General features: G+C 34.4%; 1 protein-coding gene across 1 annotated transcript; it reads left to right on the top strand.

The window, feature by feature from the left end:
* Nucleotides 1–13049: 13049 nt before the first annotated feature.
* Nucleotides 13050–15528, top strand: LOC111918703 (uncharacterized). Its single transcript, XM_052763690.1, has 3 exons — nucleotides 13050–14099; nucleotides 14209–14260; nucleotides 14336–15528. The coding sequence occupies exons 1-3, from the start codon at nucleotides 13050–13052 to the stop codon at nucleotides 15526–15528; spliced, it is 2295 nt and encodes a 764-aa protein (XP_052619650.1).
* Nucleotides 15529–19578: the final 4050 nt, after the last annotated feature.

Consider the following 19578-nt stretch of genomic DNA (forward strand, 5'->3'; position numbering starts at 1 on the left):
AGTCACATGATGTATTGAAAGATGTTGTTTGAATAGAATAGAGTTGTTATCTTAACTTCTTGTTGGAATGGAATGAAGTAACATTGATTGTAATGGAAAATTTAATTATAAAGAAGCATACATATTAACTGCATACATATTAACTTTGATTGGAATGGAATCACAAAGAATGGAATGAAGTAACTTTGACTGGAATGGAATCACCAAGAAATATTTTTGACTGGAATGGAATCATAAGGATAAAGAAGCATACATATTAACTGCATACATATTAACTTTGATTGGAATGGAATCACAATGAATACATATTTGATTTTGACTGAAATAGAATCACAAAGTAGCATGCATATAAAGAATTAGTTTTGACTGGAATGGAATCACAAACTAGCATACATATAACAAATACATATAATAAAAAAAAGTAAGTGAATGTGGTGGTTGGATTCATTGTAATACGCCATTAATATTCTACAGTTATATAAGTTTTTGTCTGCATACACAAAAGTAGTTTCTAGGTAACACAAAAGATTCCTGCATAGACAAAAGAAGGGCCACCATGTGCCCATACACCTACTTGATAGTACCATAGAAAAGCATAATAAAAAGACTACTACTTTGTCTTTACATCACAACTGCCTTACACCCACTACACACCCACTAAATTAATCAATAACTGAAGGGTTATCTGCATTACTCCCAACCCCAGGTATCTGCCTCCTTAATGCTTGTTTGATAATCCGTTCAGAATATTTCCTCCTTCCACTTCTACTAACTGGGACCCTTCTTCTTGGCATGGGGGCTGCAGGTGGTGGTGGAGGAGGTTGTTGGGCTGCAGGTGGTGGTGGAGGAGGTTGTTGGGCTGCAGGTGGTGGTGGAGGAGGTTGTTGGGCTGCAGGTGGTGGTGGTCCTTCATTGCCCCTGGATAAACTTGGGTCTGCTCCACTGCCCCTAGATGAACTTGGTACTGCAAACAAAAATTAAAATGTCAATTCTTTGTTCAAATGATGTAATGTTTTTAAAAATATTCACCTGATGTATTGCTTTGTTGGTTAGATGGACACTTTTTCTTGTTGTGACCTGGTTCCTTACAAATACCACACTTTATTATGCTACCCCTTCTTGAGACAGTTTGTCTACTTGATCCACTCAACTCTCGTTCAATTGCATCCCTCTTCCTTTTCACAGATGGCCTACCAGGTAATCTTCTTCTTTTGGGAGGCAAAGGCTTATGGTATGGAACATCTGGCCACATTTCACTACTATTGAGAGGATTAATGCTATATTTGTAGCATTTTAGGTAAGCCTCAGTAGTATATGATTGGGACACATATGCCTCAGCATCATGATTCAAGTAAGATATTGCTGCCACTCCATGTAAGCATGGTATCCCTGTAAGTTGCCATATTCTACAGGCACACTTCTTTGCAATTAGATCCACTCCATATGCAACATCAGTGAATCTAACCTCATACTTTTGATAACCACAAGGAGTAACTCCCCACAATCTGTTTAAGCATATTAACATCAGTGAATCAATAACACATCCTCATAATTAACATAAGCATATTAAAGTAAAATAATTACCTCTGTTTAACCTTCAGCTCTTCTATACGCTTCCTAATAGCTGGACATATAAGCAAATCCCATTCCATTCCTTCAACTCTTTGAGTGTATATCCTTTCCATCACAAATAACCTAATCTCCTCCAGCATAGTGATTATAGGTCTCCTTCTAGCATGCCTAATAGCAGAATTGAAACTCTCACTGACCCCATTCTCCACTGCATCACAGTCTCTTCCTTCTTGAAAGAATGCCTTAGACCAGGTAGTAGGATCTCTGTCTATAAGGTAATCATAAGCATGAGTATCAATAGATTTGATCTTCTCCATTATACCTCTGAACTTCTCCACAGTACTAGCCCTTACAGCCCTCCAAAATAACTTTATGTATTGTTGACCAGTAAACCTTTTATTAAAATTGGCCAGAATGTGTCTAGCACATTGTCTATGTTCAGCTTCTGGACATCTTTCCTAAACTGCTTGTAATAACCCCTACAAATCACAACATCATTATGAGTGAAAAAGCATAAAAATGAAGCATAAAAATGACCTAGTACTAACCTTGTGTCCATCAGAAAGAAGGGTAATGCCTGCACCAAGACCACCATTAATGTCTTCCATAAGCAAATCTATGAACCACTTCCATGTTTCTTTATTCTCAACACATACCACAGCCCATGCTAAAGGGTAGATGTGGTTGTTTGCATCTCTCCCAACAGCTGAAATAACTTCTCCTCTAACTATACCCTTTAAAAAGCAACCATCAAGCCCAATTACAGGCCTGCACCCTTCTAACCAACCATCCCTTACAGCTTTGAAACACACATAAAACTTAGAAAACAAAGTTGTGGAATCTGGCATGATGTCTACATCCAATCTCACAGTAGACCCAGGATTTGACCTGATAATTTCCTCACCATATGACCACAATCTCCCATAATGTTCAATTAAACTTCCTTCAATCTCTTGTAATGCAAATTTCTTTGCATTTCTGCATTGCCCCACACTCACATTTATGTTGAATGTTGTTGACACTTTAGCTTTCATCTTCCTTGCACTCATTTTTGGGTTCTCTATAATTTGACTCATAAAATGTTTCCCTATCCATCTATAAGTTACAATTGACCCAAACTTAAACACCCTACAACAATTATGTTCATTCACTAGAGATTTGATCTGAAAAGTCTTTTCTTTACCCATCCAGGAGGCCCATAGTCTGAAAGGGCAAGATGGTGACTTATTCTTTTTGCAACATTTCACTAACAATCTATCAGAGTCATTTTTTTCAAACCATAGATCATACCCATTAGCAACTGCATAATTGCTTAACATATGTTTAAGCTCAGTAGGGTTACAAAATCGCATACCTATCATTGGTTTCATCTGATCCCATGGCTGTCTCTCATCATACACAGGGTACTGGGGTGGCACGTATTCATCATCTTGATCTTCACTCTCTATAGGTTCACAAAGGATGTTTAAAAATCTATCACGTGCAGTTTTGTTTGCTGGAAATGGATAAGTAGCATCATCTTCTTCATGATCAACAAAATATGAATCTTGAATAACTGAATCCTCATCTTCATCTAAGTCTTCGTTTTCACTTTCACTTTCCTCAGCCTCAATCCAGTCGAAGATAGGTTCATTATGGTGATCCACATATACATTCATTCTCTTGTCATTAGCATACGCCAAATCCAAAAATTCCTTGTAATCACCGTCGTTCACCAATGTATGAATTCCAAGACCTAAAGACTCTTGTGGAAGGCAGAAATAGATGTCTTTGCTTCTCGATTTGGTGAGCTTGTGAAGGAATTCCATGAATTGCTCATACCCAAACCCACTGAAGTCAACATCTCGCACTGATGCTCTGTCGGGATCAAAGTAAACTAAGGGATTGGGTGCAAACTGACCATTGTAGTGGAAATTCACTACAATGAAGTTCTGATCAGTAGGATTTGGAGATGATGCCATAGAACGGTTGAAGGAGATGAATGATCGATGGAGAATTTGGTGACCTAGTCGAGTTTAAGGACCAAATGAGACTTCGGAGTGTGGTTTAACGAGGGGTGTGGTTTAATGAGATGGAGACGAAAAATCGGGGCCTACATGCCACCTCTTTCGCCACGTAAGATAAAAAATACACGTAGGATCAGTAAATTCATTGAAACCGGCTAAACCCGGTCGGAAGGGGAAAATTTGCACAAATCAACAAGTTAAAGGGTTAATAGAGCACGAAAAAAAGTTCAGTGACCAAATGTGATCAAAATCAAAAGTATGTTACCCTCTCAAGTCATTATCCCTTATTACATTTGTCTGCACGAGAGTGGAACACTTGATGGTTATGCCTTAACATGTATCCTGATTGCCAACGTGATTCGTGTAATCCTTACTTATTTAATCAAGCGAGAATCCATAGTTTCCTTTCCCCTCTATAAAGGTCTTGAAACATTTATGTACCATCGGACTATTATAGTTTCACATGTATATGATAATCATTATGTGATAGTAAAGTTAGAAGAAGGTTGTCCATTGCCTACCAATTCCATTTATTGGATACACCACAAAGCCTCATGTGCAGCCGGTTGAAAAACCATATATATCTCATGTTTGAAATTTTATAGACACTTGAAACTTTGTAATCATTAAATATGTTTATAACTATAGAAGATTATTAATGGATATTATTTTTTGCCACTAGTTTTTGTGTTTATGTTGTCATTTTTGTTTAATAATAAAAAGGTAAGTGTTAATTAAAAATAGACAAAATTACAAAAATGGTCCCTGTGGTTTGCAAAAAGTCACAGTCAGTCCCTGCTAATTTTTTTGATGTAAATGATCCTTGTGGTTTGTAAAACTTGTAAAGATGGCCCTTTTTACTAACATCGTTAGTGTTCAGCTGTTAGGGACTGAATCTGAAAGGGCATTTTCTTCTTTTCAAGTATAAAGGGGCTGAATTCGTGACATTTAGAAAACCACAGGGACCATTTTTGAAGTTTGTTTGGAAAAATAAATTAATTGGCTAAAAGTTCAGCCGTTAGGGACTGAATCTGAAATGGCATTTTCGTCTTTTCAAGTATAAAAGGATTGAATTCGTGACATTTAGAAAATCACAGGGACCATTTTTGAAGTTTGTTTGGAAAAATAAATTAATTGGCTAAAAGAAATTAGGAAGAATCGAACTCTCAACCTCCCCTTTGCATTCCAAAGCATTAGCCACTAGAGCTAAATGCTCACATGGTTACGTACTCCTAAAACCGGTATATATTATAACAAAAACGTTAATACATAAATAAAAAATAAATAAAAAAACATTTTTTTTACATAATTTTTTTCAAATAAAATAAAATTGTATTTTAGGCGTATTATAAAAAAATAGTTTCTTACAAACAATTTGTATGTATTTTTATGTATTTATTTTACGTAAAAAATATTTTTTTTATGTATTTAAAAAATACGTTTTCGTATAAAACATATGTTTTCATACACAATTCTTTTTTTTTTTATGTCAAGAGTAGTATTGATTATCGTTATTTCATAAAGATATGTAACTATTTCTTTTCATCTTCATTTTAACCATATGATTTAGAACTTGCGATTAAGATGAAATGCGTATTTTAAATAAGATATATAACCAAATAGTTTTTTTTTATATTTTTTTTAAATACATATAACCCAAAAACGGTTTTCAGAAAACCAATTTTCGATTATATGTATTTAAAAAAGATGAAATACGTATTTTAAATAAGATATATAACCGAATTGGTCCAATCGTTTTTCTAAAAACCGTTCTTCGGTTATATTTATTTAAAAAAACATAAAAAACTTATTCGATTATATATCTTATTTAAAATACGTATTTCATCTTAATCGCAAGTTCTAAATCGTATGGTTAAAATGAAGATGAAAAGAAATAGTGACATATCTTTATGAAATAACGACAATCAATACTACTCTTGACATAAAAAAAAAAAAAAAAAAAAAAAAAAAAAAAAAAAAAAAAACGTGTACGAAAACATATGTTTTATACGAAAACGTATTTTTTAAATACATAAAAAAAAAATTTTTACGTAAAATAAATACATAAAATACATACAAATTGTTTGTAAGAAACTATTTTTTTTATAATACGCCTAAAATACAATTTTATTTTATTTGAAAAAAATTATGTAAAAAAAATGTTTTTTTATTTATGTATTAACGTTTTCGTTATAATATATATCGGTTTTAGGAGTATATAACAATGTGAGCATTTAGCTCTAGTGGTTAATGCTTTGGAATGCAAAGGGGAGGTTAAGAGTTTGATTCTTCCCGACTTCAGACTTCTTTTAGCCAATTAATTTATTTTTCCAAACAAACTTCAAAAATGGTCCCTGTGGTTTTCTAAATGTCACGAATTCAGCCTCTTTATACTTGAAAAGACGAAAATGCCCTTTTAAATTCAGTCCCTAACGGTTGAACACTAACGGTGTTAGTAAAAAGGGTCATCTTTGCAAGATTTACAAACCACAAGGATCATTTACATCAAAAAAAATTAGCAGGGACTGACTTTGTGACTTTTGGCAAACCACAGGGACCATTTTTGTAATTTTGTCTTAAAAATAATAATTACTTAACTATTAAGGGTATTTTAGTCTTTATTTAAGTAGTAGGAGGTGTTTTTTTATTTTATTAAATGGGTTGTTTTTTAGTAATAATAAAATTAAAACTAGTTTTATTAATATTTTTTACTAATACTGTTTTTTTTTAAATAAAAGTAGGTGTTTATTAGCCATTCTTGTGATTGAATATTATGTTTGTCATATGTTACTACTTGCTATTCAAAGGACAAGATACTAATAAACATACAAATAAAAACTGTGCAATCTCCTATGATGTATGTTGGTATATGACATTAGGGTGGTGAAAAAAAACCTCATTTGGGGGTTTGAATTTTCATGTTTTCGGTAGAAAATTAAACATAGCTAAACAGTCTATCAATTAAGGTTATCAATCAAAATTAATTAAATTTTATGACTAATATAACATAAAATTTCCTATTTCATTTTATTTTATCATAGATTTTAATTTATTTAAAATATAACAGCTCTTTTATATTTTTTACATTTTCAAAAGACGTTAGCTAAAATATAGATCTTTAAAATTAAGTAGCGGTTTATATTTTACCCCACTCTCACGTCTCACCCGATGAGCCTTGGGATGGGTTTGATGTGGTCCTTAATCCGGTTTCCCGGTTTATATTAACACTTGTGGATGTAAATGCACGAGATTGATCCCAAATGTAACTCTCCACAAATCAAGTTGGTAACATTGTTGATATGATGGTTGCTAGTGTATTGATTAAATGGTCTTTAGCTCAATGGTTACCATAATTTCTCCATGTATATTAAATGACTTCATATTTATTTTAGTAAAATCATATATAAAAGGAGTAAACCAAATGTTCGAATTTGAAGCTGCCATTGGGAAAGTGTGATATCACAAACTAAAAACTGCAAAATGTTCTACTCACATGCTAAAAAATACTTTGGCTGCTCCGTATGTTTATTTAATACAATTTCTTGTAGAAAGTTAATGTTTAGTAGAATCTTTTTTATTTTTCTTTTGCAAGAATTGACTCGGTGTTGTATCATGTATGTAAAGGTTTTAGCCATCGAAGGAGTACAAGTTGTTGGTCGTTATGAATTGGAACATTCCTATTCCTAACGAGTAAGGAGTGCTTGCTTGGTCTATGTGACTCGATTTTTCTAAAAGGCCTTGATTTGTTAACTTGGTCTTCTTTTAAATACGACACCCATATTATTATATCTCTAATTGACACTTTGATCTATTTGACCCACTTTTAATTATGTTTTTTTTTTCCTTTTAATTTATCATTTAAATCCACTAGTTTTTTTTATTGGACTGCATTTCCAATCCAATAATTGACGTTATATATGTTTTTTTCCCACGTTATTTTTTATTAATTTTATTAAAGAAAACAAATATATTAATTTAAATAATATACCATCATTTTTATGAAATATTTATGAAGCTCGTTTATCTAATTCTTTTTTAAGCACATATAACATTTAAAAAATACAAAAATACTTATCAATAGCATCAAATAAAATCAATATAATATAATACACAAAATTAAAGTAAATACTACTAAATGTAGAATAAAAAATACTAAAATTTTAAAGGTTAAATATGTTTAGGAAAACGAAATGGGACATTATTGAATAAAATGAGTTGATTGTATAAAATGTAAAACTAAAAAATACACGCACATATAATAGAACAAAAGTTAATATTATTGACAAAAAATAATCACTCCAATGGTAAAAAACATTTAAGGTGTTGTTTGTTTTTTCGAAAAAAAACTTTATAAAGTTTGCAGATCATCTCTGCAATCCTCTGTAGCAGAAAAGATAGAACAAACGGCTGCAGCCTATAATAAGAAGCATGTTTGTTTTTTAACATCTGTAGAATGCTGCAGTAAACTGAAATTTAAATAAACTAATTTTATAACTGAAAATATAGAAGAAACTAACAGTTTTATTTTAGAAAAAAACTAATTTTAAAAAACATAAAAAAAGAAAATAATAATAAATAAATAAAAAAAGAAGTATTGCAAACGATGTTTACAAAATTCGTAAAAAATTACACATGTTAAAAAAAAATGCAACTGAAACTGGAAATATCATTAACAGAAAAGGTAAAAAAAATTAAAAAAATCAAAGTTTTTTTTTTTTTTAATTTTAAAATCAAGTTCAAAAAATTTGTGGAAACTATAAAAGGAAATTATATCAAATCCATAAATAAAAGTTTAAAAAAATAAAAGTTAAAAAAAAAATAATAAGTTATACCAAAATTCTAAAAAAACACTTGGAAAAATGAAAACTGAAGAGGTTTGAAGAGACAAGTCAAGCGTTGTGTCACACAGCACACGTGCAGAGGTTTTGTAGTCTGAAGTCTTCCAAAAAATAAAGACAAAACTGCACAAATGGTCCCTATGGTTTGCTCAAAATTGCCACTTTGGTCCAAAAAAGTTTTCACTAGCACCACAGGTCCAAAGTTTTCATTTCGTTGCAAGTTTGGTCCAATTTGATTTTAAAATATTTAAAATGACGGATTTACCCTTGTTATTTTCTTTTTCTATTTTTTTATTTATTTAAATATTTTTTCTGATTAAAAGAAAAATAAAAAAGAGTCTCTCTCTATATTTCTCTCTCTCTCTCTCTCTCTCTCTCTCTCTCTCTCTCTCTCTCGTCGAAAAACCCAAAACACAAATCAGAGGTTGCTACCTCCGATCAAGGTATCCAGCCTCTCCCCTCGTATGTCGACTAGCGAACCCAAACACCCTCTGATCAGGGTCGATCTCCACTAAAACAATCTCGATCACAAGCACCTATGTTTATTTATTCACCGGAAAAGAAAGGTAGTCGAGCATCTTCCGCTTTGCCTCATGTTTCGATTCCCAAACAGCTCCCTCGTCATTTCCTGCTTCATCCATCTAGGGTTCGAATTACCCTCTCTTTGCGGTTTGATTTTACCAGACATTGAAGCTTGCCCCCGACAATTTTGATTTAGGTGTGATTAGGGCTCGAAAACCCTCAATTGGAGCAACAATGATAGCATACCTGCAACTCGAAATTCAGATGACATGAATAGCGTACCTCTCCTCCTAAAACTAATATTGTCGGCGACTTCAACCTCTCATTGTCATTCTTACGTAGTAGCAGCAGCAGGATAACAGAGGTGGTCGATGATGGAGACCAAGAGCAGATCTATGGTGGTAGGAGGTTGCCCGACAGCCTCTCCGCTGCTTCCTTTTTGCTTATGTCGGCAGTGATCGTCGGAGGGGAAGAGGGAAGAGGTAAGGCAGCAGGTTGGAGGGTTGCTTGGGGGTTGTTGTGTCACCGGAAGAAGTAGCGATAATGGGTTGTGAAATGGTGGTACACGGTGGTAGAAGGTGGCAGTGGGGTGACGATTGGTGGCTGCCACGTTTTCCTTTGTGTTTCTTGGAAGAAAATGGACGAGAAAAAGGATGGAAAGGAGTGAAGAATGTTTGAGGTATGTTGGTGGAGTGGGTTTTGATCCAGCGAGGGAGAGAGAGAAAGAGAGAGAGAGAGAGAGAGAGAGAGATATTTCATTTTTATTTTTTTATTTGGTTGTAAAAAATTATAAAAATAAAATAGAAAATGAAAAGTTTCTTTTTTATTTTTTCTTTTAATCAAAATATATATTTAAATAATAAAAAAACTGAAAAAGAAAAATATAAGGGCAAAATAGTCATTAAGAAAAGGTTTATAGAAAACTGGACCAAACTCGCAACAAAATGAAAACTTTGGACCTGTGGTGCTAGTCAAAACTTTTTTGGACCAAAGTGACAATTTTGAGCAAACCACAGGGACCATTTGTGCAGTTTTGTCAAAAATAAACTGTTGTGAGAGAGAAAGTGTTGTGCATGTGCTGCGCCGCGCAGCAAAAAGTGGTTTAAAGATATTTTTTTTAAAAAAAACAAACATCTTATTGGTTTGATTTTTAATATTTGACCTCTAAACAAATCTTAGATATATTTTAAGTTAATGGTTTTCAACATATAAGTTGAATTTATCTTCTATAGTACACCCCACCTGAAGTTATTTATTTTAAAATGTAATATGACCAACTTGTATATGGAAGCTACTCCACGGGCTATAAAACAAGTAAAGAAATTAAAGTTGAATCTTAAGAAAATCGAGCATGAAGTTGTATCTAAGATTCATATTACCCTTTGAAAACTTTGTGATAAAAAGGTTGAAAGGTGCCATTATCTTACTGCAACCGCACTTTACTCTAATTAAACAATTGAAACCACATGCGCATAATTAATTAGTTGACTTATGATATATAGAGTATTGGTTGAATACTTGAATTAATTCTTAATTGATTAAACTAAATAATGTTTCCCAATAATGTGTAATCATAGTAACATGGTAAGAATAAAATTCCTAACATATTCAATTGGTCCACCAATTTGACAGTAACGCCAAAACAGATTTTTTGTTTTTTTAGTTTTTAGTTTTTGTTTTGTTTTAGTTTTTTGTTTTTAATCAGGGTGGTCCATACTATTTGTTTTTGTTACGTGTTTGGTCTCTACTGTTTGTTTTCGTTACACGTTTGGTCCATATCATACCTAAAAAGACTATTATTTAAATAGAGAAAAATATTGGGGTAGGTAAGGTAAGGAGAGGGGGTGAGATTGAGGGTGTGTTTATTTAAATAATTTAAAAAATCAAGGGCAAAATAGTCTTTTTAGGTAATACAGGGACCAAGTACGTAACAAAAACAAACAGTATGGACATTCCGAATTAAAAAAATAAGTTAGGGACCAAACGCGCAAATTACCGTAAACCGTGAGGACCATTCGTGTAATTTACTCTATCTTTTGTTCTATCACTTCTATGTAGATCCATCCTTGACGTTAAAAGAATGATTGACTAGATGCATATTTTGAATGAATCTATCATTTAGTAGTGGTAAAAACTCGACTCACTTGCCACACAAGCTTAAACGTGGCTCGTTCACCTATGAATCTCAAAAGCTCATTAGTGGTTTTTAGAGGTGGCAATAATTGACACGACACGAAACCCGACACGAACCCGACACGAAATAAACGGGTTTGGGTAACATATTTCAACCCGTTTAAATAAACGGGTTGACACGACACGACACGAAAATTAAATGGGTAAGGTTAGTGTTGAGAATTTCAACTCGAATATGACTTGAAAATGACCCGTTTATTCATATGCAAGTATTTTGAATTATTTAAATAAACTAGAAAGATACAAAATCAAAACCATAAGTAAAAGATAGCCTTCGAATTGAATTGTTTTATAATGTTGAAATGACTTAGCCGTTTATATCAAGACTTCATTTCAACTTTTTCATTCTCTCATAAACTACTCAGTCTCTTTCACCACTATCGCATCCTCATGACCTTTGTCATCCGCCTCTCCAACTCTCATTCTTTTAATTTTGTCATCTGAACTTCCTATAACTTCATCCATTCTGCCTCCAAACTATTAGTTTTTCCTTTCCGCCTACCCAACTCCTACTCTTCCAACATGCTCAATCTTTTAACCTCACATGACACGACATATTTCGAGGTATAGCCCTAACCCGAAACCCGACACGAACTCGACACGAAAATAAACGGGTTGACACGACACGACACGTTAATTAAATGGGTCGGGTTAGGGTCAAGCACTTTCAACCCGTTTAGTGTTTCGACACGACACGACACGATTGCCACCTCTAGTGGTTTTATATATAGAACTTGTTTGAATTTCATTATACAAACTTGTTATATATGAGTTTAAACAAGTTGTTGTTTAACGCATACATATTACTGGAAGGAACTATCGCAAATACAAAATAACCTAAATTTTAATCCTTATGCCATGAACATGGGCGGTCCTAGCTAGGTGCCCGGTGTGGCACCGGCAACACCTAGCTTCCGCGTACGAAGTAGAATTTTTTTTTTTTTTTAATTTTTACCTATTGTGCCACTACGTAAAAAAAATCGTGCACCTACTAAAAAAATTGTGCAAGTACATAAAAAAATATTGTCACTCTTTCGGGAATTACCGAACGAAAAAAAATAATAACGAGCCAAATGTTTTATTCAATTGTAATTAGTCCAATTGTCTAAAGCCCTAAAACCCAAATGAAACTTAATTTGATAAATTAGCAATTGGGCTAATTGCTTGTAAAAAAGATAGCCCAATAATCCTAATTGTGAAATTGTAATTAATCCATCGGTTGAAAGGAAAAAAAAAAACACGATTGAAGACTTCAGAGGCGACGCACGAAGCAGTAGGCACGACCACGACTATTGACTTTTGGCCCCAAAATTCAATCGATCAATCGACCTTGAGGGCTGAGGCTTGATCGATTTCAATGGTTTGATGGATCAAAATTCACAATACTTGATGTCTTGATCGATTTCACAATGAAGCAAGTAAGTTTTACCAATTACCAATTCATTAAGATATTTGAAATTGATATGTGTTTTTGAAGTTAGTGATTGACTTGGGTGAAATTGATTTGTTTTGTTGAAGTTATATTGTTTGCTTAGGTTATATTGTTATGTTTTTTATTGAATTGATTGTTTGATTATGTGAAATTGATATGTTTTATTGAATTTATTGTTTGATTAGGTGAAAACAACTTGTTTTATTGAATTGATTATTTGATTAGGTGAAATTGATATGTTTTATTTAATTTATTGTTTGATTAGGTGAAACCAACTTGTTTTATTGAAGTCATTGTTTGATTAGGTGTAATTGTTATGTTTTTATTGAATTTATTGTTTGATTAGTTGAAAGCAAGTTGTTTTATTGAAGTCATTGTTATGTTTTTATAGGTTAAACTAAGTGGTTTTTTTTTACCAAAAGACAAAGACCTAATCCTAATGAAAGTGGTGAAGAATGTTCCCAAATACCAATCATCAATCAATCAATGTCTTCCGTTTCTAATCCTAATGCAACTCCACAAACACCAATCACCAATCAATCAATCCCTTCGGTTTCTAATGCAACTCCACAAACACAATGCTCTAACCAACCTAATGATAATGTTGACTTGAAGGATCTTCCAAAGGACCCGGCGGATAGGCCATTGATTACAAGTTACAAACCAAATATAAGAGATGATGTAAGAAGAGCATATTTGCTTCAAGGACCGTGTCAAGTAAGGGCACATAAGTTTCCTAAAAAAATAGGTGATAGATTTAGAAGATTCGTTCCTTCATGGTTTGATGACTTTGATTGGTTGGAATATAGTGTGAAAAAGGATAGTGCATATTGTTTATATTGTTATTTGTGTGGGGACCTCATGGGACAAAAAGGATGGAGAGATGCATTTGTTTCTCAAGGTTTTGATACTTGGAATAAAAAAGATGCATTTCGGACTCATGTGGGTGGTATTGATAGTTTTCACAACAAAGCAAAAGAAAAGTGTGAGTTTTTAATGAGGGAAAAACAAGCTATCAATGTAGTCTTTAGGAGGCAAACCGAAGCAGAGGATCATAAATATAAAGCTCGATTACGTGTTTCTATTATTGTTGTTAGACTTTTATTGAAAACCGGTTTACCGTTTCGTGGTCATGACGAGTCGGTTAACTCGGAAAATAGAGGGCTATACATTGAAGTGTTAAAAGCCATTCGAGAGACTAGTGAAGATATTTTCAACAATACTTTAGAAAATGCTCCAAAAAATAATCAACTAATTTCCCCTAAAATTCAAAAAGAACTTGTGCAATGTTTTGCACAAGAAGTACTTTTGAGTATTCGTGAAGAGATTGGTCAAGATGTTTTTGCTTTACTAGTTGATGAATCTAGTGATGTTTCAAAAAAGGAACAAATGACTATTGTTTTGCGTTATGTCGATACTCTTGGCTTTGTGAAAGAAAGATTCATAGGTCTAGTGCACGTGAAGGATACGTCTTCTTTGACACTCAAAAACGCCATAAATGAAGTACTTACAAGTAATAAGTTGAGTTTTAGTCAGGTAATTTATTCTTTAGTTTTTTTGTTATTTCAATTTAATATATATATATATATATATATATATATATATATATATATATATATATATTAATTGTTTTAAATTTTAATAGATAAGAGGACAAGGTTATGATGGGGCTAGCAATATGCGAGGGGAATTCAATGGTTTGAAAGCTTTGATATTACAAGAGAATAACACGGCTTTTTATGTACATTGCTTTGCACACTAACTTCAATCAGTAGTTGTGGCTGTAGCAAAGAAGCATGATGGTGTTAGTGACTTTTTTGAGCAAATTTCATTGATGGTTAATGTAGTTTGTGCATCGTGTAAAAGAAAAGACTTACCGCGAGAGCAAGCAAGAGAAAGGATGCAAAAAGGCTTGTGTAGTGGTGAACTTGAAACCGGAAGAGGGTTAAATCAAGAGACTACACTTGTTCGAGCGGGAGAAACAAGATGGGGTTCACATTTCAACACACTTACAAGTTTGATGAAGTTATTTGCGGATGTTCTTGTAGTTTTAGATTTTGTGAAAGAGGAGGGAGGGTCATTGGCAAACCGTCAACAAGCATCTGGAATCTTAGCATATTTTAAATCATATGAGTTCATGTTTTACTTACATATGATGTATGACATTTTACACCTCACGGGTACATTGTCAAAGCAACTTCAAAGAAAAGATCTAGACATTTTAGAAGCGGCTTCGATGGTTAGAGGGACAATGGAGGCATTGCAATCTTTTAGAAACATAGGGTTTGCTAGCATTTTGCCAAAAGTATCCTCTTTTTGTGAAACACACGAAATTGATACTTTGGATATGGAAGAGTTGTATATTGGTGCGAGAAACCGTAGGATTACAAAGACTAATAGGTTTCATTTTGAGGTTGAAATCTTCAACACGGTGGTAGATATGCAACTTACAGAATATCGGGATCGATTTAGTGAAACAAGCACCCAATTACTAGAATACATGGGTGCTTTGAGCCCTTGTGATTCATTTGCACAATTTGACAAATCAAAGTTATTGAAGTTGGGTAAGTTATACAAGTATGACTTTGATGATTCAAATATGATAGACCTTGAAGGACAGCTTGAGATATTTTATCACTCTTGCATCAAAGATGAGCGTTTCGCTAGTTTGAAAGGAATTTCCGACCTTTCTCGTTTGATGGTTAATACGAGGAAGCATCGATCTTATCCTTTGGTTTATAAGCTACTGAAGTTGGCTTTGATATTACCTGTAGCGACCGCAAGTGTAGAAAGATGTTTTTCAAAGATAAAGCTCTTGAAGACCGACTTGCGTAACAAAATTGGCGATGAATTTTTGAACGACGCATTGCTGTGTAATGTTGAGACCGAAGCACTTGCGAAAGTTGAGAATGAAAAAGTAATGGAGCGGTTTCAAAAGATGTTTGCACGAAGAGGAAAAATTTAAATTCTAGTATATTGTTGTTATATTATGTTTAGCCAGAAAAAAAAATTGTATTAGATGAATAGATGTTTTATATTATGTTTGACCGGAATTTTTTTTTTAATGTTTTATATTATGTGTGACGGGAAAAAAAAAATTGTGCAACCCCTATTACTAATTCCTGCGTCCGCACCTGGCCATGAAGCTAGTAAACCAAAGTAGCTAGAACTCATGACACTTGGATAAATCGTAGTCCCAAAATAATGTATTGAAGTGATTGTCCGAAATCCTAATTCTAATAAATAAGTAGAACTCTGCCACGTGTCACTCTCTAAGGACCCCCAAAATCGAGTTTTCCCGCCTTCAGTGATTGGGAAATGCCATTAAACCCGCCTTATGCTTCCCTATTTGATAATGTGTTTGAAATCAATTTGATTTTGAAATCCCTTATAATCAGCCGAAAGATTAGTATAGTAAATATTCAAACATCACTATTCAATACGAAAATCACGTATCCTTAAAATCAGCTGCATAATCAAATCGATTTCCTTCTGTACTCGCTACAACCGTCTCTCTCGAAACTACCTCACCATCACCACTAATCAACCCTCTTTGAAAATCCTAGATGCCTTCTCTTCACCGTCTTCTTTACCTTCTTTCCGCTTTTTATCTTTTCTCAGAGAAAATGCAGTAAGGCTCTCATCACTACCACCCTAGACATCGTCAATCCATCTTTAAAATGAGGATTTCATTCAATTTTATATCCTTTAGTGTCTAAATCTCGTCAAACGTCATCCCTGGTTATTCATGGTAACTTTATCTTCTTCACTCATCCAACCATCTTTTTCTATATTCGTTTCTTCTTCACTCATCCACCTTCTGCTTAACTTCGACTTCTGGTTCTCATTTATTCATTTTTAATCAATTGTTACTGATTTCTTTTTACTAATTTGTGCCCTAATCTTCCAATATGTTGATGTAATAATTTACACCGTTATGATCAGTGGGTATTGTAGTGCTGATGAGATCAATAAAGCATTCAATGTGTTCGATAAAATGTATGCAGCACCTGACATCGTAACATACAACACAATTTTGTTTTTTTTGTGTGACAAAAGCAGGACAAAAGCCAAACAAAGAGGCCGAACCTACTTCTCCATCGCCATCACCATCACCATCCTCATCACCATCTCCATCACCGGCTTCTGTCTTTTCTCCCGTCTGTCACACACACATACACACTCGACAGGTTCGTACCTCGACTTCCCTTTCTCTATTGCCGCCACCACTACTCTCCTTCCCCACCCATGTTTTCCTTCTGTGCTACTCGCTTCGTCTCTCTTCCGGTCGATTAAGAATAAGTGAGTTACAATGTATGTTTTTTTATTTATTTTCTCATTTTTTTAGTTTTAAGGTTTTAAGGTTATTGCCTTTATTTTTTTTATCTTCTGTGATTACATGTATTAAAAAATTAGGTAAGATTTTGTGACATCCCCAAAATCACGTCCAGAAAAGACCGGTTTGTTTATGCTTTATAAAAATCAGAGTACTTCATTTTATAAAAAATGTTGCGGAATTTGTTCCCAGAAAAACATGGTAAATACGTTATTAAAACATTTTCGAAGAAACGTATTTATTCCATTTTAAAACGTTTGGGATGTCATCGTTAATACAGAAACATAAGCATAAACAGAACTTACAATGATTTACACTAGTGATCTACATCTCTTTAAATCTCTCAGTGTGGTGTCACTTCATATCAACACCTGTGATATAAATAAACTGAGTGGGTCAGGTTGGGAAACCTGGTGAGTACATAGGGTTTTCAACCCACAATAATATAATTATTATTTTTAAACATCAAACAATCAACCCAATTACTCATTCCCGTTATCCTCACATTACGTCCCTAAAACATCTAACACAAGGGACCTAGTCAAAGGACTATCATTGGGATGGAGTATACCTGGGGAGCACACAGTTCACACAGTTCGAATAAACACACAGTTCGAATAAACACACAGTTCGAATAAACACACAGTTCGGTTAAACACACAGTTCGAATAAACACCTACAGGTTGCGAGCCTGCTAGTGTTCCACTAGACTGTCTAGAATAGTCCGTGGTCGTCATCTATACTCCGCTAGATGACTAGATCATCAAGAACAGCTATAACGAGGCCTCTCATTATTTTATTTTGTCACACAGCAACTATTATATCTACCCGTGTTTTACCCCGCACATTATGTAGATATAAAATACTTATACAGTTTGAATCACTGAAAACATGTATAAAACGTTCTTCCAATTAAGATAGCAAGTATACAGATAATATACACACACAGCACGTAAAATACTTCATATCTATGTGTAAGCTGAAAGTAACTATGCACTCACCTGAGTAGGTGGTGACTCAGCACTCGGACAGCGCTTCGATGCTCTCAAAACGATATTCCTTCGATAAAACCTAGTACCGATACCACTAGGGTTTAGTTTAACGATAACCGCGACAAATTAATTAGTCTGACTATTATTAAGCGTTAATAGCGCTCAATATAACTCATAATAATAGCCCAAATAATTATTTTAAGGACCTAATAACATTCCTATAATTATTTGAAAGCTATATAAAAAAATTGCGTAAGCGTAGCACACTTACAGCGAATTTTATCGAAAACCGGGACTTAATTGGAGCAGCGTTTCAAAACCGAAAAACTCCTTTTTCTCGGGACTCCGGGAGCCTCGGGGCTTCCCTAGGGTGCTAAGGGTTTAACTAGGGCTTAGGGGACTCCAAAAGGGTTAGAGAGAGAAAGTAGTTTAGAGAGAGAAGTGAAAATGTGTGAAAAATCCGGAAGAATTCGCATGGTATTTATAGGGACCGAAGCTCGGATTTACGCTGGGCGTACCGAGGGTACGCTGGGCGTACTCCTCGGATAAGATCACCAGCTCGGACCCAGCTGTCTCGCACCCATCGGATGGATCAGATCGGACCTACGCGGGGCGTAACCTCTTCGGACGCGGGGCGTACTGCGAGGCTTCGTGGCATGATCCGAAGCGAGATCTGAATCATCATCCGACGGCCCACAACGTGCCACGTCATCAATCCTCATCAGCCTTCGCAAATTCGATTATAAACTTTAAAAATTCGTAACTTTCGCGTACGAGCTCCGTTTTCGACGTTCTTTATATCCACGCGAAGGTGGGAACGTACTCTACAACTTTCGTTTAGACTTCGTTGGCTAATTTTGGCTCGATTTTAATTTTTTTATATTATCAACAGGCCGGGACACGATTGGTCCGTTAAATCCTCATAACTTCTCCATCCGACATCCGTTTTCACCCATATTTTTCTCGTTACGCTACTCTCAACGAGACCTTCGATTCTCGTTTAGGTCGTGTCAGCTAAAAACTGCTTGATCTAATATTCGAATTTCGGGTTGTACACTGTTAGTCCGAAACTTCGAAAAATCATAACTTCTTCATACGAAGTCAGATTTGGACGTTCTTTTTATCGATGTTCTTAGTTTAACATATTCTACGACTTCCGTTTAGATCGCTAAGGCTAAATCTCGCTCTATCGTAAATTATTTACGCTTCCCGGTGCCGTGCCGGTTTTGCCGTAAAACTTCGACGGGCCATAACTTCTTCGTTATAACTCGGATTTCGGCGTTCCTTATATGTACGGAAACCTTGTGACATACTCTACAACTTGGTTAAGATTATTTATTCTAAATAATCTTTTGTCGAAAAGTCATTTTCGACCCCTATTGCCTCTAAATTGACTAGCCCGGATTTGCGGGCGTTACAATTATCTCCCCCTTAGGATGATTACGTCCTGGAATCATCAACGAAACATGGTCGTATAATGACTCCATACGTCGTCTCTTCATCCTAGGTAATAATTATAACTTCTACATTCCTTCAAGTCTATCTCTCAGACTTATTGACTGTATGTAGTACTCGATCGTGCACCTGCTCTCTTCCTCAGGCTAGACTCCAAATTATGATCTTCAAGTCAAAATATCGATCCTTACTGGATACGAATTTGAGATGACTTCTTTTATTACTACTATGG

This window comes from Lactuca sativa, chromosome 5 (assembly GCF_002870075.4).
Source record: "Lactuca sativa cultivar Salinas chromosome 5, Lsat_Salinas_v11, whole genome shotgun sequence".
Classification (NCBI taxonomy): Eukaryota; Viridiplantae; Streptophyta; class Magnoliopsida; order Asterales; family Asteraceae; genus Lactuca; species Lactuca sativa.